General features: G+C 38.0%; 1 protein-coding gene across 2 annotated transcripts in view; it reads left to right on the forward strand.

Annotated features, from left to right (window-relative positions):
• GRID1 (glutamate ionotropic receptor delta type subunit 1) overlaps positions 1-24481 on the forward strand; it is a 537013-nt gene that overhangs the window by 221417 nt on the left and 291115 nt on the right. For both annotated transcript variants that reach the window (XM_086752572.1, XM_086752570.1), the window contains exon 3: positions 1447-1731. In XM_086752572.1, coding sequence (XP_086608698.1) covers positions 1447-1731 — 285 coding nt within the window. The remainder of the gene's footprint in view (positions 1-1446; positions 1732-24481) is intronic.

Consider the following 24481-nt stretch of genomic DNA (forward strand, 5'->3'; position numbering starts at 1 on the left):
TTAGGATGCATGTTGAATGTTCCGTGCATAGAGAAGATCAAACATTATCTTTCTGTTATCTCATATGAAAGTGAAATATATTTATTTTCTGTTTGTATTAAGAAGATATTTGATGAAATGGTTCATTGCTTGCATTAGAAATGGTTTTATGTATGTAATTACTGTGGCTTTAGGTAATTAATATTAATTGATAATTAACTCTTAATTACTGTTAATTATTCATAACCTGTCAAGTCCCTTTGACTTCTTGGCCTCTGAAAGTGAAGATACACTTAAAAGTGTTTAGAGGAAGAAAAAAATAAATAATTTTAATACTTCATGTTCATTTTCCACATTTCCACCAGAGCTTGGAGGTGGTGTCCGGTAAGAGGGTACCAGCGTCTCTCCTCCATTCCAAGACCTTGACACATGCCCCAGCAGTTCTGCAGCACGTGCCATGCGTGGGTGGCCAGCTCTTTTGCGTGCTGAGGCGATCACCTTGGATGGGGGAAGCACCAATGCAGGCAGCTTCCCCTCTTCAGCTGAAAGCTGAATCTCCTGCTCACCTACCTCTTGTGTGTCCCAGAGGGGCTCTGAATCACACCCTGGAGGCTGGGGTTTTTGCTCGGGGTCTTGGCTGGAAACATTTACCGACTCCAGCTGAATACCAGCTTATCTTACTGGAGGGGTCGCAGGAAGTGTGAGACATGCGAGAGGCTGCTGGCTGTTTTGAACAGCAGAGCCAGGCTGCACAGGGCTCTGCCCAGGGCTGCCCCACCAGCATGGTCTGTGCTTCAAACTCACCTAACACTTGGTTCTCAAAAGCAGAGGGGCTCACATGAATATGCTGTGGTTTTAGGTGGTACATGCTTTTCCAGATCTTTTAAAAGACAGCTTCAGTGTTATTAATAAGTTTAGGCATTCATGACCTGGCTTTGTTCTAATGAGTGCCTTTGCTGTTTCTTCATTGCTCTGAGACACACACAGTGAATGTTTTTTCATCAATTTAAAAATCCTTCAAAACTCTATTGTACAAGACAAATCCTTGAAACTGCAATCAGTCTTTATTGTTCAAAGTCATCATCCAATGTGCACAACAAAGATTAAGATGGGAAAGCAGTGAAGTGGGCTTTAAAAGATGGGAGTTCAGTTCCTGCTTCCGCCAGGAATGACCTGAAGTGAGGACAATAACCTCCATCCTCATCGCCTCCTGTCTGAGGAAATGACAGGAGCAGTGTTATCTGTCCTCAACTTTGTCTTATCAGTGCAGACTGCAGATACTGTCTCGTACTGTAAAGGTACAGGACCTATCTCTGAAAAGCTTCAGCTGATACCGTAATAGAAATAACTTCAGCTCTGTGTTAGTGGCAAGGGCAAAGCCTGTCTTGTTCCATTCTTGGCATCTAGGTTGGTCAGAGGATTTGCTGAGCCTTGTCCTAACCCTGCGTTACTTCTTGTGTTCTCTAGCCTGTGACCTGATGACCCTGGGGATCTTAGCCTTAGTGACGTCCACTGGTTGTGCCTCAGCCAATGCCCTGCAGTCTCTAACGGATGCCATGCACATCCCGCACCTTTTTGTACAGCGCAACACAGGAGGCTCCCCGCGCACGGCCTGTCACCTGAACCCCAGCCTGGAGGAGGAGGAGTACACGCTGGCCGCCCGCCCGCCGGTCCGCCTCAACGATGTAATGCTGAAGCTGGTCACTGAGCTGCGGTGGCAGAAATTCATAGTATTTTATGACAGTGATTATGGTAAGTAAAGTGGAGAATTTCAGACACTATTACATTAGTTTCTTTTTAACTGGGAAGTGGAGAGGAAAATATAGAGGGAGGGGTGGAATATAACTTGCTGGATTCTTCATTGACAAAGAGAAAAGTGTTTCAAGTGGACTCAGGTCTTTGGTTTGGAGGAAAGGTTGCTGTGAAAACTAGTTCTCAGACAAGCAGCAAAGTTGCTTAGCAACACCTACCAAGACAGCCAAGGTTTGAATAATCTCATACTTTTTCAGTAAAATATTAATAAAGTGTTGACATTGATTGGCAGGGGTCACGCAGCTGTGCAAGGAAGTTCAACATGGCCTCTACCCATTCTCAGAAAACACTTCCTATCAAAGCTGAGTACTGTTCTTTTTAAAAATTAATTTTTACAATAACTGTTATCACTTATTTTTTCACATGCATCCTCACACTATTCTCCATTTAGACTAAATTTCACAGTGATGTATTTCCTGGCATTAAACCAAAAGGTAGAGTTAGGATTTTCACTACATCTGATGCGTTTCCTTCAGCAAAATTTTTACTTTGGCCTGAAACTTGAGGAAAAGGAGTCTCTGTCCAAGCAAAATTTAATTATGATAAGTGTAAAGAAGCAAAGAAAAAAATAAATAAAAATCTTATTGTGCCAAGCTCTCAGAGTGGAAGGGAACTGTGTATGTTTAACCTGCAGTATTTTCAGCACTCTCATCTTAGAATATAGGATTTGTAATGGGGAAAATAAATTTTCTACAGTATGTTTTAAAACCCTGCGAACACTTTTGATTTAAAATGTGATGGGTATGCTTTTGGTGTGGTAATTTACTACGAACAGAATACAAAGGAAGGAAATGAAGATTAAATTGCAGTTGGAAAAATAATCTTACGTGTATTTGTGCACATAGTTCAGATTTTATACATAGTATTTCACAATTGCAAAATAGATCTTTATTTACATTCTTCCCATATAATGACAGATTTTCAGTGGTAAATCAGACAGAAATAACATCTTTGGTTGTGAAGTTGAGCTACTCCTAGTTTTAAAAAAACCAACCAAACAAACAAACAAAAAAACCCCAAAAAGGCTATGTAAAGGATCCTGAGTTCAAATGAGTTCTGAAAGTCTTGAGTGTAGCTTTCTGCTCTCAGTTGTTAGGGATGTCACTTGCTGTTTCTTCAACAGGCAGTTTGAAGATGATAAGGGTGATTTTAAGTGGGATGTCAACTGAGACTCTATCAGCATTTTAATTGTATAGAAATATTTTAAGCATGAGAAGGCTACCATGATACTTGTGGAGTTAATCTATGGACTCAAAAACCTACCAACCCAGTGAATAAACTGCTGTGTAATTAGTGTCCTATGTAACACTTGAGCAGTGAATACTTTAAAAGCAAAACCCACAACGTATGTGGTAGATGTCTTCTGGTGGCCTTCTGATAGTAATGAGGAAATTGCTATGTAGCAGAGGATTGGGCTTAAAAAGACAAAATTATTCTAACAGTTACTTCTAAACATGAAAAGTGAATTTTTTTAAAGGGATGTCTTGCAAATATCTTTTTGTAGCTACTGTTGTTTCTCTCCTACTAATTTGTGGCTTTAACCTTCCAAAACTGTGTGACTCTGGGATTTTCAAAGAGTGTGATTTCAACCCTAGGAATCCTGGCCATGGTTACACCACAGATGCTCTATGTACAAACTGCTGTCACCCATTTTCTCTCTTAGCAAACTTGGTCACTGTGCTACGCTATCGCTTATTCCAATAGTAGATCCATGTTTCATTGCCTCTCTCTGCAAAGGGTTGATATCTCGGTACAAAATACTGAAACCCTTAATTCACATACTCTGTAATTTGCTTGTGATCAAATTTATCTTTTTCCATTTGTCACAGACTGACCTTTGGTCTGTACCAGTAAGGCAGACACTAAAAGGGGATAAAAAATTGCCACAGACATTCTGCTCCTTTCAGTGTAGAGCATGTTGCATAATGCAGCTGACCACGCGTTGTTTCCTCTCCTCTCAGATATGCCAACCACCTTATACTAATTCCACTAGAAGGATTTTTTTCCTAAGAATTTGGTGGGAGGAGTTTCTGTAAAGAAGCTAACTGACTCTTGCCAGCTCTAGGCAGGCATTGGTGCATAGGGGATGAATAACCTAGTTCCCAGGATATGGCACACTGAGCTCAAGAACAACAGCCTGGCTCTCTGGGTGTCCTCATTGCCCTCGTCAGTTAGCTTCAGCAGAGCCGTGCTTATGCATCTCTGGCAACACTTCCCCACTTAATGTGCAGGAGTTGACAACTGACCATGAGGAGGGAGGTCACTTGAAGAACACGTGTTTATGATTACGGATACTTTCCAGCACTGGGCTTTTGTGGTTTACTGTAATAAATGGTTCTTTTCTACCTGCTCTCTGGAAGTTATACTATTCCCTTGAGCAATGTTTTAATTTGTCCATCTGCTGATCTCTAAAAACCAACTAATCCCTTGGTGTCCTCCTTGTGGAAGCTGTCAGGTTTTCTAAAGGCAAAATAACATTGCATAATTTAAAGAAGTCCCATGTTTATAGTAATGCTGTGCTGTACTGGAGCTGAAAATTATTACCTCATAAATTACTTGTCACTTATCAGATGTACGTTTTGCATTATAGTTTCGGCACTGGCTAAATTAAGGAGAAATAGCAGACTTGGCAATTAGAAATAGAGCAGTCACTGAACAACCTAACAAGCCCCTTAATATTGTTGTGTTTGCCATAAAATATGCCTTATTTTACACTGAAGCTACAGATAGAAAACTGCACACACAACTACTGTGAAGGTTCTTTCCAGTAAAATGTCTTAAATTGTGTAACAAGAAATGGAGAGATTTTATAGGAAAGATGTGGAAATTTTAAAGAAAAAGATTGCTAGAATGAAAATGGTAGAAGCAGAGTACTAACTGTGGCATTCCACCTAATCTGATACTAGCTTTCAGATTTTGTCACTTATGGTGAAGAAATGAGTAATAGCAAGAAATGAGTAATAGATTGGTTCTGGAGAAGTGACCTTTCAAAGACCTCAGACTTGATAATTGCAGCATTCAAACTCTTCTTGATGATACACTGTTCTCCTACTGAGCAGTACCAAAGGAGGAAAGGTCAGTTGATACATATCTATACAGTTCTCTTGTAATTTTATAAGAAAAATAAGGGTTCATATAGATACTGCATCTTCATGACTCAGACCTTATTTTTCCATTTCTCTCATTTATGGTTTGTGCATAATTTCAGAAGCTGCATGGAAATCTGCTCCCCATTGATCACAATGGCTTTCTGCTGATGAGACTGCTGCCTGATATAAAAATAATGGTTAGGCACTGTAGCAGTTCAAGTAAGTCATAGCTAAGAAAAGACAAGTCTCTGCTTTTGCTAACATGCTGTAGAGCTGTTGGAGCTCAAGGCCAGAATGAGACAGTCTGAGCCCCTCTCTCTGTCCCTGCTGTTCTTTGCCATGTCATCTTGAGAGGCTTTCTAGCCCCTGTATGCTTCCCTTTGCCATTTGTGAAATGGAAAGAAAAACCTTCCTCCCAGGGTGACAGAACTGGTATTTGAAATTTCTTTGACCCTGCGTTTGTCAATGTCTGTCAGATGGTTCTCTGTGGAAGTAGGTCTACCCACCTGTTAAAGAACCTGCAACTGAAGTCAGATCTGTTATGTCATCCTAAAAAGCTTCAACTATGCTGAATTTTTTTTTAATTACTTTTTTCTCTACCTGAGCGTCTTTTGGGCCTCTACGTACGTTGCATCAGTGTGTAAAGGCCTGCTGGCAAGTTTAATTTTTATTTTGCTGACCTCCTGGATGTAGAATAGAATCATAGAATAGTTTGGGTTGGTAGGGATCTTTAAAGGCCATCTAGTGCAACCCCCCTGCAAGGAGCAGGGACACCTTCATCTAGGTCAGGTTGCTCAGAGCCTTGTCCAACCTGGCCTTGCACGTTTTCAGGGATGTGGGGCATCCACCACCTCTCTGGGCAACCTGTTCCAGAGTTCTACCACCCTCATCATTAACAATTTATTCCTTATATCTAGTCTAAATCTTTCTCCTTCTATTTTAAAACCATTACCCCTTGTCTTATCACAAGACTCCCTACTGAAGAGTTTTTCCCTATCTTCCAGTCCCTGAGGTACTGCAAGGCCACTATAAGGCCTCCCCGGAGCCTCCTCTTCTCCAGGGTGAACAGCCCCAACTCTCTCAGCCTGTCCTCATAGGAGAGGTGCTCCAGCCCTCTGATCATCTTTGTGGCCCTCCTCTGGACCCACTCCAACAGGTCTGCATCCTTCTTATGTTCAGGGCTCCAGAGCTGGATGCAGTACTTCAGCTGGAGTCTCACCAGAATGGAATAGAGGGGGACAATCACCTCCCTTGAGCTGCTGACTATGCTTCTTTTGGTGCAGCCTACGATGCAGTTGGCTTTCTGGGCTGCAAGCATTGCCGGCTCATGTTAAGCTTCTCATTCATTGGTTACCCCCAAGTCTTCCTCCTTAGGACTGCTCAGAATCTATTCTCTGCCCACTTCTGCAGCCTCTCAAGGTCCCTTTGGATGGTATCAGTAATCATATTTTCTGACACAAAGGTTGGTAAAGTGGCAAGTTTCACAAAGGATCTTACCAGCCTCTAAACTTACTATATGTTAAAAGCAATGGGTGCTTCCCACAGTAAGATGAGACTGGGTAATAAACGAATAAATGTGTGCTTCTAGGGTGAGCAAATAAACAGATGTCTGATTGGAAGAAAGATTTGAGAAGTTTTTAGAAGCTGGATGTGAAAGTGAAAACAATGAGGAATACTAAGTCATATTTCTGAAGAGAAATGTGAGTAATAGCTATGTTTTCACTAGATTAATCTTACTGTTGAAAAACACTTTGTGGTTATATCAAGTCTCTGCTCTCCTACGTATATGCACACATATCCCTATTACGAGATGTAAGACAAAACGGGTTTTTTGAGACTTTGTTTTGTTAATTTAAATGTTATTAGACTTGTAAAAGGGAGCTGTAATATTTTATTCATAATTTTGGATGTCAGTAAGTGAGTGTTATCTGATTAATAGGTCTTGGTACTTAAGTTTAACAGAAGAAACTTTTGAAGAATTTTGGACCTTTCAAACCTATCTATAGAGCTTTGTTCCTATGGACCAGGGAGAACAACAACAACAATAAAAAAAACCAACAAATCCAAAACCTCAACAACAAACGCACAATTTATTGATTTATAACTTTTTTCTTTTTTTTAATGTTAGAGATATACTTTTTTTTTTTCATTTTGGTCATACCACACTAATTTTGAATGCTTCCTGATGAACCTTTCTATGTAGAAAGAACTTGGTTTTCAATGTGGTGAGTTTCCTGGGAAGTTTTGTTTTCTACAGCAGTTACATGGCAGTTTTATTTCCGAGTCCTACCTGTCAAGGGCCTCACCTTTGATTGGAAGTTATAGGAATTATGCAATCAATAGTTTTACAACTAGCTATTGATCCTGGATGGACTCTTCTTTGTAAAGGTCCCTTTGTGCAGGCTACTACCCTTGCAATTATTTCATTTACAAAGGAAGATGGTAATGAAAATTGAGAATTACATGCTTTTACACATTCCATGTGTAACACTGCAAATCAGTTGTGATGTGAAGCATTGGCCATCGTGATAAAGGCTTTTCCAGTGAGCTTGCCTTGTTTAATGCAAATAGAGGGAATCTCATGCTTAAGAGTGTTGAATTAACTGCACATGTGTTGGTAGGTGCTTGTTCAGCAAATCTGATGCTACCAGAAAGTGTTAAACTTTTTTTTTTGTTGGTGTTTTTTTTTTTTTTTTGTATATGCTGTGTGGCTGACTTTGCATGTATTATTAAAAATGCCTGGGTTTTTCAGTTGGTTGGAGCACCCCAGCTGAAACTGTTGTAGAGAAGTTTGAATTGGTATTGCTGTGTTTGAATACTAAAATGTATAGAACTTAAGCAACCAGCCATAGAGAAACGTAACTTCTTTATAGTCATCAGTCTACAACAGCAAAGACTTAGGGAGGGGATCCTTGGACATCTCTGTCATTGGTGCTGCTGTATAAGATGATTAAGGGAGGAATAGACTGGGTCTAAGCACCTTTTCATCCAGCAACGAACAGAATCCTCTGAGCTTTTACTCTACACAAATTCAATATGACCTAGTTATTCATGCATAACCAGGGATATTGGATGTCTAGATGTGAGACAAATATAAAATCTTCAGTTTCTACCTGGAAAAAAAATGAAGGCTTTCCTGTGAAAAATGTGTGTGTCGTAACATAATATATAACCGTAATTGCTGCTGCAGAGAATGCCAGGAAAGAAAGAATTCAGCCAGGTTCTCCAAGTCCTGCAGGGAGTTTGTGGTGCCATGGAGTAGAGGGGAAAAAAAAAAAAATAACCTTTTGACTTTTACATTGAATTTGATCTGGAAGCTGTTGAAGAAATGGCATTGTGTGTTCCTATATTTATCCTTGAATCACTTTTCTGACTGTAGCAGCACTTAAAGTAATTGGCCTACTTAAATTAAGAATGGATTTTTGTCATTTTTGATAGTATTTTTTATTTAGTAACGTATTGCAGTATATAACATCAAATGTAATTAAAGAAAGTCAATTTCACTTCAAATTATTACTTATAAATTAATTTAGGCACTTTGATTTTTTTTTTTAAGGTATACGAGTAAGCGTGCTAATAGCAGAAGTAAGACTTCCCCCCTCTCTACTGTCCCCAATTCCTAGCAGGGTATAGGAGCAGTGGACAAAGGTTCTTTCACATAAAAGCTATTCACTAAATACTTTCAGGGCAATTCCTGACATGATATACAAATGATCTTAAACTTATGGTAAAGCCTTTATTCTGAATGAATGCTATCATAGTGTACCTGGAAGTTCAATGTAGTAGAAGCGAGTTGAAGATCTTTGGACGAATAGTTCGGGCAGTTTCAGGCAACTTGTCTTACCCATAAATTCAAGGCAAATTATGGAAATAATTTAGACCTTTCAAATAGTTTGAAAATGTTTTGCAAAGAGAGAATGCAAGTTTTTTTTTTTAAATTAAAAATACTGTGGATTGACACTTTGAAAACAGAAGACTTGCTGTTTTTATTCAAAGTCATTATTTAAAAAATCATTTTGGATGTTAAAGGACTTCGGAAGTATGTTTCTAGGGGGAAGCTCGTGAAAAAATAAAATGAAAGGCTTTACCAGATGCAGTTTTCCACCAGTCTTTCAGCTCAATCATTGGGTCAAAAGTGATTATTAGTCTAGTCCTGAAGGCACTCATTGTGCATTCTTTACTGTCTCTTTTTTAACTCATGGTAACATTTTAGTGAACAGTCTCCAGGCTCAACTTTGCAGAAACTAGTGGCTACTGGGGACTCTGTTTTTTTCCCCTTTGTATTCTGAAACAGAGAAATGTTTCATAATACAGCACACACTGTCTAAAGAAATGCAAAGTTCGTCAGCCTGGAACTGGAGAGTGCAAACTAATTCATTTTGAACAAAGAGGTCTTTGAAAATTGTAGATGTCATCTGCAGAAGGTCTTAAGTTCTTGGATTTTCTTTCCCTGACTGATGGTAGTTTGAATCTCTTGACTTTTCAAGCCATGGCATAAGGCTAAACTGTTTGTTCAGGCATGTGCAAGAGACAAGGAGAAATGCAAGGATGATTTGGTGTACTTGAGCTTGGAATCTGAGCAACTCATTCCAGAAGGGAGTCTCTTTAGTTCACATTTATTAGAGAGTGAATGTTTATACATCCATTTAGAAGCTGTTTGACAACTACATAGCTGGAAATTGAACAGCAGAAGGATAGAAGTCTCTACTGGAGGACGTATGTGGGGCTTCAGGCAGTAACACTGTAGTTCTGAGAAAATATATTCACGTATCTCAATATGCAACAAACTTTGGTGGATAAGTCCCCAGTCTCTATTGTCTTTCATGGAAAGTGGTAGGGGAGAGGGAGAGAATACATGTGTGTGTATATGTATATATATATACACACACACACACACACACACACGTGTATTTATATATGGATTTCAATGAAAGTGTCATAGGAGTGTTGTGTATATTTACATAGATATGTGTATATGTTTGTGCATTGTCTTCATAGAAGGGATTAATTTTGAGGACCACAATGAATGTGAAACTTCTGAAATATTTTTAGAGAAGTTTGAGGGGGAACATAATTTTTAAAGCCCTAAGGGTCAAAATGGCTTTCTACTTATTGTGTGACTATCAACAAATAAATGCTATTACCGCTCCTGCACGGTATTCATATATTTATGATATAGTCATACATTTATGAAGTGGTAGACTAGTGCATTTTTGTGTGTATAGTGTAGCAAAGTTGTTAGACAGATCTAGCCTTTTTTTTCAACACTCAGGAACTGGAAAGTCCTGATCCATGCAATCCAAGATTACATTAAAATGTAAAGCCACAATTTATTTTTTTTTCCTTCCCCCTTCCTTTTTTTTTTTTCTTCTTCTGAAAGACCAGTTAATACTGTAAATAGTCTGTACTGCAGTGATCTTTGTGGAATATTAAATAAGTATCATTCATACTGTGAATTAAAACAAACACAAGGGCCATTTTTCTAGCTCTCATGGAAACACAAGATAATTTCTTATTTTGTAACAGCAAACAGAAAAGGAAGATACTTTTCCTTAACTGAAAAAAAAAGGGAAGAAATCATCAAGAAGGATATGCAAAGTTTGGTTTTTCAGGTGCAAACAAAGATATGATATGTAGACTGCTTAGGAGATTGTTAAATGGTAGAAAATGAAGAAGTGTGAATTCCTGTCAGTGAAACACTCTTGGGATTTGTACTGTACAGGTTTCTATCTTGATGCTCTCTCTCTTCAGGAAGTAGTCTGTGAAACTGTGGAGACTCCTTCGACCATACGGTTCTTAAAGCCTTTGGAATTGTTTGGGCTTAGAGCAGAATGCTCAGTCAATACTGGAGTCATCTGTGTTGTACACTGCCTTTATGACTTTATGTTGAACTATCCGTTTGGCGAGGTTCTTTTACAGTAGCATCCGAGCAATTCACAGTTTATTGCATCCTCCTACAAGATAAGGTAGCTGTACCTGTCCCATTGTGTAAAAATTGCAGAGACGTGGAGGACTATTGGACCACTAAGTTATTTGTGCGACTATAAACTAGGCATCTTTCAGTAAGGTTCTGAAACTTGCTTTTAATGTCTAACTAGCTTTCCACGGCTATGCAAGGTTTCCTTCCTGGGAAGAGGCGTGCAAAGGTGGCAGAGTTTTGCTCTTCCTTGAATTGTGCCTTCTGCATTTATGTCCTGGTGTGTTTAATGTTTAGATCTGTTGCTTTGGGAGTTATTTTAAGAATTACTTCAATAATTTTAGAAGCAAATGCATCATTAGACTGTGGAGAATTAAATGAAAAGTGGAGGAAAAAGGCTGCACAATTTGGATTATTCAGAGTCAGAGCCCATTAGGAATGTAATCTGGATGTCTGAGTTCCATTGGAGAGTGATTTACTATTAATCGTGTTATTAGAGCATTTGTTTACATGGAAATAATGCATTATTTTTTTTTGTACAAATTGAGTAAATAGGATTAGTCTCATTACTGGGGAACATCGAGTCCTACAGAGATCCTTTTAGTACTAGCTATTTTGTTTTTGTGTCTCACACTTTAGTAATCAAGACCCAAATAGGCTTGGGAGACATATGGGAGACTCGTAGATGGCTTCACGAAAGAGAGGAAAATTGAGTGAGGACATACCTCTTAATAATTTAAGTGATGATTCCCTGAGATGGGAGAACTCTGAATGGAAACATAGATACTGTAGCACTATTTGCAGGCAGTAGCTTAGTTCATCATTGGAAGGCCTGATGGGGTCAGGAACTATTGACAGTCCCCATTTCCCAGCAGCCCTTCTCATCTATCAGTAAGAAACAAACCCTTGGATGGATAAATCTTCAGCTATTGCATAGCAGACTTGGAAGGGAACTCAGGATAGTAATTCAGCTCTGACATATATTATGGCTGGCTTGAATTTCATTTCCAATGTGATTGTGATTTCCTCTGGTCTACTTCTAGCCACTATTGGCTTTTATCATCAGCAAAATATTTTTTGTGACAAAGCACCCATGCGGAGTGAGGAAAATAGAGAAACTATACCATGGAAGAATGATTGTTATGTTTATAACAAAAGACCCAGGAATATTCAGTCCCTGAAAACAAATGCCTTCCTTGCATTATGGACCATAACCCAGACATCTCATTTGTCCTAATGCAACTCCTGAGTGATTTTGAAAGTAATTTTGCTTTGGCCTACTGATATTAATATTTGACATTGCCATTAACAGGAGTTAAGATATATCTTGTCTTCCAAAAGCCATATTATAACATCAAGTCAACTTTGTTAAGAAAGGAATATCCATTAACTAGAACCAATACTTCTCTGTAATCACCTTTATCCTTCAAATGACAGTCTTTACAGGAAGGAACTGTCTTTGTTCCATTTATTTTTGTAAGTAGGAATATGAATCCCCCCCCCCCACCCCCTCCTGCTGTAGAAGAATAATTAAAGGTCAAAATCTGGCGTTGTATTCATAAAGCAGCACAGCCTGAGCACCAACACCTAGCTGGATACCCTGCCAGGCGCTTGTGTAATAGAAATCCTGTTGGCTGAAGGAACAGCAGTGTGCTTTAATTTTCAGTGAAGATCTTCCCTTTTGCTGTGCATTAAGGATGCTGTTTTATGATTACCTTGTATGGAAGTATATATAAGCTCATCAAATTTTATAAAAAATAAATAAATGAAAAATAGTGTGGAGTGCAGGTATTTGATTCCAAATGGCAGTTCTGGTGCCCGTGGTGCAGTCTCTCTTTAGCAAGCAATATTTGGTGCTATACTCTGTCTCTGCTACACAAAGTAGTATCTGTGGGAGTCTTTATGGTGGTTTGTATCTTTCATTGTTGCCCATCTTGAGCAGTTGCAAAGGCTGGACAAGCTGTAATTAGGTGAAACAATACATTGCAGTATTAAAAGAGGAATAACAGGGGCATCCTTGCAGTGGGAAGGGTGGGAGGCAAAGAAAGAGAGACACTTCATATGTTGGATTATTTGTCAGTTAGTGTCATCTGAGTACTGATGACAGGTGTATTTAAATTTTCTTTCTCTCGAGTACTACTTGCACCATTGGAAAGGAACAAAATTATAAAACGTGGTAACAGAAGGAATTGGAACCCTAGAGGTAAGTGAGGATCCTCTCGGTAACCACAAACTGGCCACAGGGAGATGTTACACTGCTGTAATAGCAGTAATGTCACTAGGTGAAACAAGTATTTTTTGGTGGAATCTCAGACCATCCTATTCCCTCCCATGCTCATAGTGGTGCCCCTTTTGGCACCACTCTCCCTTTCTTCAGCACTTCTGTGCTTCCTGTCCATCTCTGTATGCAGAACAGAAGCAGACCCTGTATTTATTGACTTTTCCGTAGCGTCCAGCAATGCTCTTTCTGTTTTAACCAGATCACTTTGGATCTGGTTTAGTAACTCCTGCTGTGCAAGAGTAACAGAAAATTATCTAATTAGCAATAATAGAAGTCTTGAATGTTTTCAGTTCTGTCAGAGAATAATAAGACTTTGAGGGCCTCTTCAGACAGTTGTATCAGAAAATAATTTGATGGTTTATAAAATGATGTGATTGAAAAAATTCTTATTAGACTTAAGTGGTGAGAGTGAAAACTACAAAGTTAGCAGTGAAATTTGTATGCTTCCCTTTGTGGGCTTAGCTCATGTAGTGATAATGACAGAAGGGCTGAATTTCAATGACTCGGTAACTTCACTGCAGTTCATTTAAAAAAAATATAATGTAAAAATTAACTAGAAGCTTCATTGGGAGGGGGAAGAGAGAAGGAAGTTTTTGTAGACCAACATCTATTTTCATGTTTAAGTTAAAGAATCTGGATTGGATTGGTTTAAATAATAAAGAATAAAAATGAAAACCTTATTACCTTATTTTTCAGTGAAAGGACATGTACATGATTCTTTAATTATGTTGTAACTGATGTACCAGTGTAACTTTACATGAGCGAATACTCTCCTTGAAATCCAGATATAAAAGAGTAATCATAGGAGGGGAATTAAAAAATTTATAGCCTATCTAAAATACTCAGAATGACTCCTGAGTTCAAATCCTTTGGCAGAAAGGTCTGCCTGATGTGAGGAAACACCTGCATGAGGCACTTCTAAGCACCAGAGTCTGATACTTTTTTGTGTCAGAAGGCCCGTGAAACAGGACCAGCTCCTGTCCTGCACAGTGCATGCGTGTGCCAAGTGCTCTATCTTTAGACTGAATAGATGGTCTGTAAAGGCTAAATATAACCCCAAATTAAAACACGCATAACTGTTTGTGGAATGAGCTATCTACATGTATGCAAGGACTGATTTGTTCAGTTTGTGTTGAATTTTACTTGGGTCCTGAAAAAATGCGCCTTCTGTCATTACACTCTGCACGTGGGAGATCATCTGTCTGCTGGTGTCCTGAATAATTTTGGTATTGTTGAGCAGTTTCAAACCAATCTAATATGGCAGAGGCCTCAAGCCTTTTCTAAACATTTAGAAAAAACAGGTGATCAACACAAAGGGAGAGCTCCAAATTCCTGCTGTGTGAACTCAGTTGTAAAGCTATTAGACAGCAAAGAATCAGCCCAGCAGCAGCGGGTGCTCCCTTAGGTTTGACAGTCAGAGAATCCCAAAAGAAAAAGGGTCTTATTGAAGATTCAAGAGTGCTAAAAGTTTTAATCAGACATTATTAAACATGAGGGAATCCAGCCATCAGACACAAAGTCACAGGGCTTATGACTGCCGTTGCTCAGGGAAAGGTTTGTTTCTAATGTTCCAGTGTTTAATCTCTTTTGTGTGCTAATTAACCTTCTGTGTTTTATCTTTCTCAGCCTATGTTGGGAAAACTTATTGTTGTTACAATCAATAATAGATTGGAATGGAGTAAACCATCTGTAAAATGGATTTTAAAAACCTTGGTATGCAATAGTCACTGTGATGTCTTAGGACCTGCCAAAAAAAAATTTGAATTTCATCATGGTTAATGCAACATCTACTTTTCTTTTATTTACTTTTTAAAAAATTCCTCTGAAGGAGACCTTTTCATGATGTCCCAAGCAAAGGAAATTTATTCTTCTGTGCACTGTGGTCATTAATCACTTTATAGTAAAAGCAGACAAATTTGAAACCCTTCTGCTCCCAGAGGGCTGGCAGTGTCACCTGAGGGAAAGGAAAATCCTGAAAATAATAATCGACTGGGGCAGGGGCGAATATTTGAGAAGCTCTGACTCTTTGCAGGAGAGGAGTGCATTTTTGTTGCAGGTTTTTAATATTAATGTAGGAAGAAAGATTACCCTTGCTATCTAGCAAAATAGCTAATTAGACCTTTGTTTCTTAATAATGATGAAAGCTTAAGTGTTCGAACATCAGGAGAACCATCTGGTGATTTGTAATGATTGTTTAGAAAACAAAAAGCCTAGTTGAATTTTCTCTTGTTTGTGGTCACTGCTGTTTTTCAAGTATTGCTCCAGTAGAATCTATAGGGACCCTTTTTTTTATTTTTTTGTCATGGATTTATTAGAGAATTAGGAGGTAAGAATACCTATGGCTTTTGCATGGAAGTGTGAGTGATTTTGGAGGTATTTAGATCAATGTGTTCCTGAATGTTCTTATTTATTTTACCCACCCAAGTGAAGAAAAAAAAAAATCCCTTGGTTGAAATGCTGCTATGAGGAAATTGGTATTGATTTGAATATTCTCTTTAAGAAAACATGCTAACAAAAATTCATAGCTGAAAGTTTTTTTTTTTTTTTGCCTTAATGACTTAAAGACTGGAAATTGGCAAGCAAAAGGAGACCTGTGGGGATATATGCAAATAGTTTTGTTTCCCATATGTCGTGGGTGGGAGGATGACTGCTTTTTATGTAGCTAATTTTTTATATGCTAAAGAGATGTTTTGTTAGGGGAAAACATACTTTCTTTTTTTGTTTGTTTGTTTTAATTTTAAGGAAATAGGAGAGATTGATAATGATCTGAAAGAAGAATTTTAAACATTTAGTGTTTATTACTGTTAATTACTGTAGTAATTGCATAGAAATGGCAATGTGTGATGTTAATTCTTAGTTTTTTATATTTGAAACATGTAAATGCATTTATAAGCAAGTTTTTCATTAAAAAATTGTGTAGCACGTAGCCATGTTTTCAGACATCAGAATGTCCCTACAACCTGTCTTATTGTGAGACATCTCTTACAGAGCTTGACTTGTTGATATGAAATGTCATATGTTTTAAACAAAATAAAGCCAAAATAGTCCTTAAACTTGAAGACCACAGAAGCTGGCAAGATGCTTCATCTCTATGCTTTGAACTTTATTTAATTTCCAAGGAGAAGTTTTTAGAGGTCCAATAGCAGGGAAATGACCAAGTTCCATTGGCTTCTAAAGTCATCTAAGTGCTTAGTCCAGTGATTATTTTGCTTTTTCCATATGTTTTTACTAAGACCTTTTTAAAAAAAATGTCAAAACTTATTTTTACTGAAATTTAATGGAATCTTCCATATATCAGTCTAATATAGGAGACTGCAAATCCGTATGGAGAAGGATTTATTTATACTCCTATCATCTATGTTTGTATGTACATGTCCTCATTAATCATATTAATACTGGTTCCAATCAGTCAATTGGACTTTAATGCACCTTGTTGTTATCAGAGTAGTTTGCACCTGGCCCTCATCAGTCAGATTTGCATACATGGCCCATAACCTTCCAGTTGTCACATGGATTGGATCAGCACTAAATCTTGTACTAAGACCAAGTGATCTTCACATTCCTCTTGCTGTGACTTTTCCACAGCTTCTCCATCATTCTCAAATGTTCAGGTCTCAGGTATGAGAGGGGTTAGATTTGTTTTGGTTTTTTAAAAAGTGATAAATACTTATTACGAAGGAAGTTGATGGCTATGGTGAGAATTGAGCTGAAGTCCAGCCCCTAATGCTTCTTATTAAAATGGCAGCAAGAGAAGCCAACCTAAAAACTAGTTGTTCATATGTTTCAAACAGATCTCTTGTGAATTTTTACATTTAGAGAAAAGATGGTATAGCCCTACTTTATCATTAGTTCTGAAAAGTCTGACTATTACTTCATTATAGGGGTTATATTTGTTAGTATTGCTGTTGGAGAAGGCTCTTTCTCCTCTTTTTGATACTTTGACCCAAAGTGCTTAATAAGGCAAGGAATTATTGAACTGATGTTTATATTTTCCCAAAGTACAAACTTTGGGAGGTGCCTTACTGGACTCACAGGCAGTTTTGTTCTCTTTATTTTAAGGATGAGGAAGTTAGATCAGTATTAAGTCCGAAGTGGCTTCTGTTTTCATTTGTGGTTGATCTGACAGCCATGCACTTTGCAGTTAGTGTGTCTATTTGAGATACAGTCTTTGTCTTTTTATTTCCTTCATGCAGCAGTGGGGATGGAGCCACCCCTATTAGAAGTAATTGGTGAGAAGCCCTAACTACTGTCACACTATGCAGCGAGGCTTATATCTCGCTTGAGTTGCTGAGGCTGCATATCAGAGCCTTCAAAATGATCTGCCATTCTCCCTTTGTGATCACACAGTGCTTCAGAGGCTTCACTCAAATCTAAATCTCATGGACTGTATTAGGGCTCTGTCCTTCTCCTGCTTGTGTGCTTTCCCTCCTGACATGAAAAGCTGTGGAGTCATTCGGGGGACATTAATCAGGGGGCTAATCAGGAGCTGGTTGTCTTCCTTTCCCTGCAGTCTTTGCAATTAGGGACAAGCCTCTTTGATAGGGGCTGCTTGTACTGTGCCCTAGCAGCTAACAAAGCACAGGCAGCTTTCTGAGAAAGTGCTGTTTGTTTTGGAGGTCTGTCCTTACGGCTAGCCACCTGTTGCTGAGACTAATTGGTAATGTTTGAGGATCAGTGAGGGAGAGGAGAAAAATGAGATAAACACATATTCACACAACACCCATTAACATATGTGCTTAGACTATTTTAAATGTGCATTTCTGTGTTTGTATTCATGTCCTCATGCTCTGTGTGTCTAGTCCATATATACATTACGTATGCACAGACATATATAGAGCAGTCTGCACACACGTGTATGCGTGTGTGGAAACAAAGAGCGAAGTCAGTTTGGGCTTATATCAATGAACATCAGTTACCTGCAATCTGTAATTCAGGTTTATATACAGAGGTAGCATCTCTATGCTTTTTAGGAATAGAGGTTTGGTTTGGTATCATTTAGACACATAAAAAACCTTCATTGAAAATGTGTACAATTTCTTGTGGTAGCTCCTTTGTGTGCACACACAGGACAAATGTTAGCTGTGTGAACTATCTCTGCAAGTATACATGGAAAAAAACCCAACACAAAAACCCCTGGAGAGAAGGAGTGCCTGTTCTTGTTAGAGCTAGAAAGCTTTTCAAGTTATAACTTTGTTTCCATGGAGCCCAGGTAGCTTTATTTACCATTCTGCTTTCTAGATTAAATTTGTTATGTTTGGTCTGTCCTGGAGAGTGAATTATTTTGGCAAGGTCAGGCTATGTAGGTAATGTGGTGTTGATTCTGAATACAGAGTATCTTGGCAAACGCAGAGGAGTTTGTGTATTTAAGTACTGTGAGCTGGCTACCTCCTAGGATGATGTTCTGTTCTTGCTTTTTCCCCTCTGTCTCTCTGGTATATCAAATAAAAAAATCTGTGATTTCTATCACACAACAGAGCATACAACCAAGAAAACACTTGGTTATCAGGGACTTTCCAAGGTAAGACAGCTCTGATAATGATGTCTTCACCATACATGTATGGATGTATGAAGTTTCTTCTCCCTGACTACTTCTTGTTCAGTCAACTCTCCATTATTAACACGTGATATAAAATGGGTGGTGCAAAGAAGTCTGTGTTACCTTAGTTAGCATTCATGCTCAGACTTTGCTGAGAGCTTCTGAGAACTTAATTTGATAGATGTCTTATTTGAAGTTAGTTCCATGCTTATTATAATTAAAGTCAGACAAGCTGATAAATATTGAAAATGGTTGGCTGTAAATCCTGATGATAGTTGAGGTAAAATACGTTGTAACCTACATGATATTGAAGTAAAATAAACTGAAGGACTTGTCTCAAGGTCAAATTAAACTTCTTTTCAGAGATTAACATATGTCTTATGTTAAATTGAAAGATAAAAATTAAAAGTAATTTTAAGATGCTTGAAAGTTATGAGGTAGTAGAATATTTTAGTCTGTATTTAATCACTCTTCAAAGGACTTCCACCTGAATGGCCATATGTTAGAAGACTGAGTGCTTAGGAGACTGTGAAGAGACATGGCCTTGCTGTGCTGGTCTTCCCTTTTAAACAGCTTTGTTTACTGTTGGGAATTTAAAAAAAAAATGTTAATAAAGCCTCCCTACAGTTTTCTTTCTATAATGTGTTGTGTTTCACATCACTATTAAGGCAGTTGATAGAAGGTATACAGGCCAGCAGAGACATCGTAAGCGTAATACAGCAGAATGAAGATGGCTAAGCTAGTTCCCCACGCCCAAAGACATTTTGAGAACTTGTTTCTGCTACCCAATGTGCATTAAAAGGGCAATAATTGCAGAATCTCAGTCCTATCATGCAGTATTAATTTTGAGTTCCCACTGCATTGGTCTCTGTTTCATTATACTTGGACACTTATATGGCAAATATTATGACTAGAAGGTAATTTGCTTCAGATAATACTCTTTCTCTAATGTCCTTGTGTACTGATGATTGAAAGTTTAATATGCTTACACAGAGAGGTTTTCTGCATAAAAGTGATTGTTTTCTTTTGAGAATGGAACTTGTTTAGTTAGTAAATGTTTAATTAATCTTCCTATTTTCTTCTCATGATTCAAGATTTTTTAATGGAAGGCATCTATTACTGAAAGGGGAGAAGGACATCAGGAGAGCAGAGGGGTTTTATTTTTGCGGTTTTGTTATTAAGAGTGTATCAGGGTAGGAACTATTTTAATAATGCTCTGAAGGGTAATTTGTTTATTAGAGTCTTTTGTGTAACATTATGCCTAGACAGTGAGGGATATGCCTGTCCCTTGGCAGTGAAAGGGCCGTGCCACCACTCAGAGAGCTCTGCTTTGTGCTGTAGAGCTGGAGAAAAGGTTTGGTAGCAAAAGCAGTTTGGGTTTATGCAGTACCAGAACAGAGGGAGTGCTAGCAAACCTTAATGGTAGAGACCAGTCATGGAAAAATGACTCTAGATCATAGTAAAAAAGGTATCTTTCCCGCAACTCTCCTCTCCTTTGTCACAAATCATTATGTATTACATGGATTCAATACAAATTGACAACACAAACACATACGATCTGTTTCCAGTTTCACAGTGGTAGCCATGAAGGAGGCCTGGGTTTTGGTATTTGCATGGGAGAGTTCTCTGCATCCACTAAGGGTTTCTTGCAAGTGAGGGCTGATGAGAAAGCAGCTACGATGTGTTTAAGAATAATTGAGCTCTTAGTCATTTCTAAGCTGCAAAATACTCTAAAAACTGTTAATATTTTTCTTTCACAAAAGTGAGAAATAGTTTTTGCTAGTAATTCCTGACTACCAGAAATACAGAGACACTAGGATCTTCAGACATTAATAAGGAGCTGAAACTCCAGAAATACTGTTTTTGTTGTGACAGGACAGACCTGCTGCCAACAGACATTTGAGTCAGTTGGGCCTGTTTGCTCCATGGAAAAAAAATTCAATACCTTGATCATGAGTTCAAAATCATAAGATCATAGAATGGTTTGGGTTGGAAGGGACCTTTAAAGGTCATCTAGTCCAACCTCCCTGCAAGGAGCAGGGACATCTCCAACCAGATCAGGTTGCTCAGAGCCCCGTCCAACCTGGCCTTGAACGTTTCTAGGGATGGGGCATCCACCACCTCTCTGGGCAACCTGTGCCAGTGTTCTACCACCCTCATCATAAATTTTTTTCCCCTAATGTCTAGTCTATATTTATGCTCTTTTAGTTTAAAACAATTATCACTTGCTCAATTGCTGTTGAAATGTAAATCTGCTTTTATTTGACTTCATTTTGATTTTCTTTTGGAACTCTTTAAATTAGTTTTGTCAGCATATACAATAAAGTGCTTTAATACATATATATTTTATCTTTAATAGATTTTTTTTTTTAATCTTTAGAGGTAAATATAATTCCTCTTGCATACACATCTTTCTGGAAAATATTTACGAGAGAAGGACCAAATTAATTTGATACAGATGCTTCTTTTGGATGTTGATCTTCCTAGAACAGCAGTAATGAGGAGTGATGTTTTGAAGGCAGATGTCTCACTTTATCTCCAGAGCTTTTCTGTATTTTTAAATATATTGAACAGAAAAGCAAATGGGAAATGTTTATTTTTCTCTGGAATTATTGTTTCCTAGTTTTCTGCTTGTTGGTAGGCAGGCACTTTGTATTTCATTACCGCACAACTTCAGTCAGCACATTGATCTTTATATTAAACAGGCACTTAGTGTGGAATTTACCAACGTTTGACATCTTTTCCTTTGCTTGTTTCCTTTTCACCCTTGTATTTAAGAGCCCTTTCAGTACATCAAGCTCTACAGCCTTATTATGTTTTGCAAGTTCTACTGTACTAATAAAATGGAAATAATCTACAGCATTTGAAACACGACACTGTTGATAAGCTTTTTAGGGGACTTGATTCAGCTAGACTACTAGGTCAAAAGCTCATAGCTGACTTACTCTATTTTTTTTGTATGTGCAAATTGCTTTTCAAATTGTTATACACATATACAACATCAAGTATTAATGAAAGATTACATTAAACCTAAGCATTCTTTCCCTTTCTACAGATTTGTAAATATATTTCTGCCCAGTTTGCAATATATGCTACTTGAAAAAAATAAATTTATGAAAAAGTGTTTTCTTTGCATGATTTCAAGGTTTTGTCTCCAGTTTAGAAAGCCCAATTTAGATTGCCTGAATCAGAAATTAGCATTGACTAAAAATTAGCAAAAAGCATTGACTACAAAGGATTATTTATTTTATCCCTTGTCTTTTCCAATTTTTAAAAGCATTTTAAAATTGCTTCACATTTTAAAAATGCTCACACTTTTTCCATACCTTTATAGAACAAATTATTTTAATTTCTCTTTTTCAATTAGTTGTAAATCCTTTTGAATTTATGTAGCCACATAGACATCCTTTAAAAACACGTTTGAGGAATGCTTGATTGTGTACGTGCATATGCATATGAAAGTATTTATAAGTAACATGATTTGACAGCTATGTTAAACTCATTGTCATATTTTTGTATTTATCAGAAACTATAGGTCTTTGTACATTATTAGGAAAGGCTTGGGTGGAACCAGTTTTTTTCTGTAGCAGTTAATTTGTTTATTTCTTTGCACCAATAATTACAGTGATAAGAAGAGGTTCAAAACTATCCTGGAGTGTTGGGAAAGATTTATTTATCCATATTCTCAACACAGAATCCAAAGTTTTGAATGGAGTTTTTTGACCCATGTGCTACATGGCCATGCCTATAACTGAGCATGTTATTGAGGCTAGCAGTCGTGTGTCCATCAGTCTCTGTTGTTAACCTGTTGTAGATGAGATCATTCAACAATGGATTCCTTGACAGTTCTTAAATTATGGTGTAAAGAGACATAACATATTGCCAGAGAAAGAATGAACGATCACCTAATATTTTCTCTCTCTGGAGGGTCACTTGTTGAGGGTCAGTATGTTACTGCATTTGCTTTTGTAACCAATATGTGTTTCACTGTATCATCTGCCACATCATTTCAGATCAGATTTGCGGGGTGGTTTTTCACCGGTCAGGTTGCACTATGTGCTGCTTCAAGCTGACAATATGTAGCAACGTGGGACTTAACATGACCTGACATAACAGAGTTGGAAATTTTGTTAGAGGTGGCCTACGGTGGTCTTTATGGGGTGACTCAACAGGCCAATGAGCTGTTGGTTTCGTAGGCTGCTTTGCTCACAAAGTAAGCTCTGTAAGTTGGGCTGGAAAACGAATGCTCTTGTTTCTGGTTGCATCCTTTACAATAATTTACCAAGATATGAAAATACAGTTATGTTAGTGCCAGGTACCTGTTGGATTTTAAAATGATTGGAAACTCGCTCCACTTGCCGCTGCAGAAGTAATGAAGACTCAGTATTGGTATGTTAGACAGCAATAATGCCTAATCCTTTTAATATGTTCACTCTAGTATTGAAAACAAAAAGAAACTCCGAACGTAGTAAGCATAGAGAAAATATTACAGTGAGTATTGTAGTGTGTTGAAAAGAGTGGGCCAAAGACCTGCCTGTGGATGTTGCTGCACTCTGAGATTACTGCCTTATTAATAGGACTGTGTTCTTTAAAGTCCATAGATCTTTAAAACTGTTTGGAACCGAGTTCTGTGCTAACTTGATAGTTAGCAGAGCATTTGATGAAAAGAAGAAAATAGGTGACACTAATGTCAGAACATAGCCTGTAGAACATAACATCATAATAATGCATGTAAATGGACTATTTCTTGTCTGTGCCATGTGTTGTGTCATCTTCTACAAATTACCTATTTTACCTATCTGCTTCTGAGCGTTGACATTAGCTGTCAAGGCTAGTCTGATAGTACTGTGAAAGCTGAATCAAATCAGAGTTGAGATTCCTAGCAATAATGCAATACAAAAGCTTTTAATAATTCTGGGGAGCCTCTGTGTGTGTGTGTTGTGATTTCTGCACAGAGGTAGTGAGGTGCTTTATGAGCCATGCTACCTAAGAGAAGCCAGAGGGAATCCCAAGCTTTCACTCTGTTTGTATCTATATATTCATTTTCAAATGAGACCCGAGTGCTGAGATGACATGCTGAAGTGGTATTGTTCTGGGGTGATGTGACACCAATAGCATCCTTTAATTTGCAGGCCTACACATCAGTAGATTTTGAGAGAAGACATGCAGGAAGACACATAGTCATGGGACGAATTGCAGTCATTTTTTTCTGAAGAGTATTTTCACTGACTTTCCTCTGCACAAGGTGTGCTTTCCTACGCACAGTCTGAGGGGACATGCAATCACTGAAACATCATGGCCTTTCAGAGGAGAGCCAAAAGTGAGGGGCAGGAAGCAGGAAAGCTCCTCTAATTAGTATAAAGATATAATAAAAGAAAATAGTAAAAATAAACTTGCCCCTCTTGCCCACTCATTTGTTAGGGTGCAGGAGAGAATGGAGCAAACTTAGGATTTTGTACAAAGTTCGTTTTTGGACAGCTCATAGTAAAAGATTGTTTCATTGGAAAATACATGTTTTAACATGGTAATTACTAGTCACTTGCTGAGACTGATTATACTGTAAAGGAGCAGTCTAAAGGCCCAAGGGGAAATATATGTATTAGAAGAAAAAGTTGTCAGCCACCCATGCAATCACCAGAAACAGAGAAAATTTTTACGCTGTAACAGGTACAATTGTGGGGTAAGGAGCCAGGAGCCAAGGAATCGTCAGCCTGAAAGGCAGCAAGAAAGCGTACAGTGAGGAGCTACTCCTGACAAATCGGTCTCCATCTCCATCTTAATAAAGCCGTGGGTCAACTGAAAACCTGCTCAGAAATGAAATTGAGTATTAATATTGATTGATGCTTGGATGATATTATTTTTTAATT

This window comes from Chlamydotis macqueenii, chromosome 7, assembly GCF_036417535.1.
Source record: "Chlamydotis macqueenii isolate bChlMac1 chromosome 7, bChlMac1.mat, whole genome shotgun sequence".
Lineage (NCBI taxonomy): Eukaryota > Metazoa > Chordata > Aves > Otidiformes > Otididae > Chlamydotis > Chlamydotis macqueenii.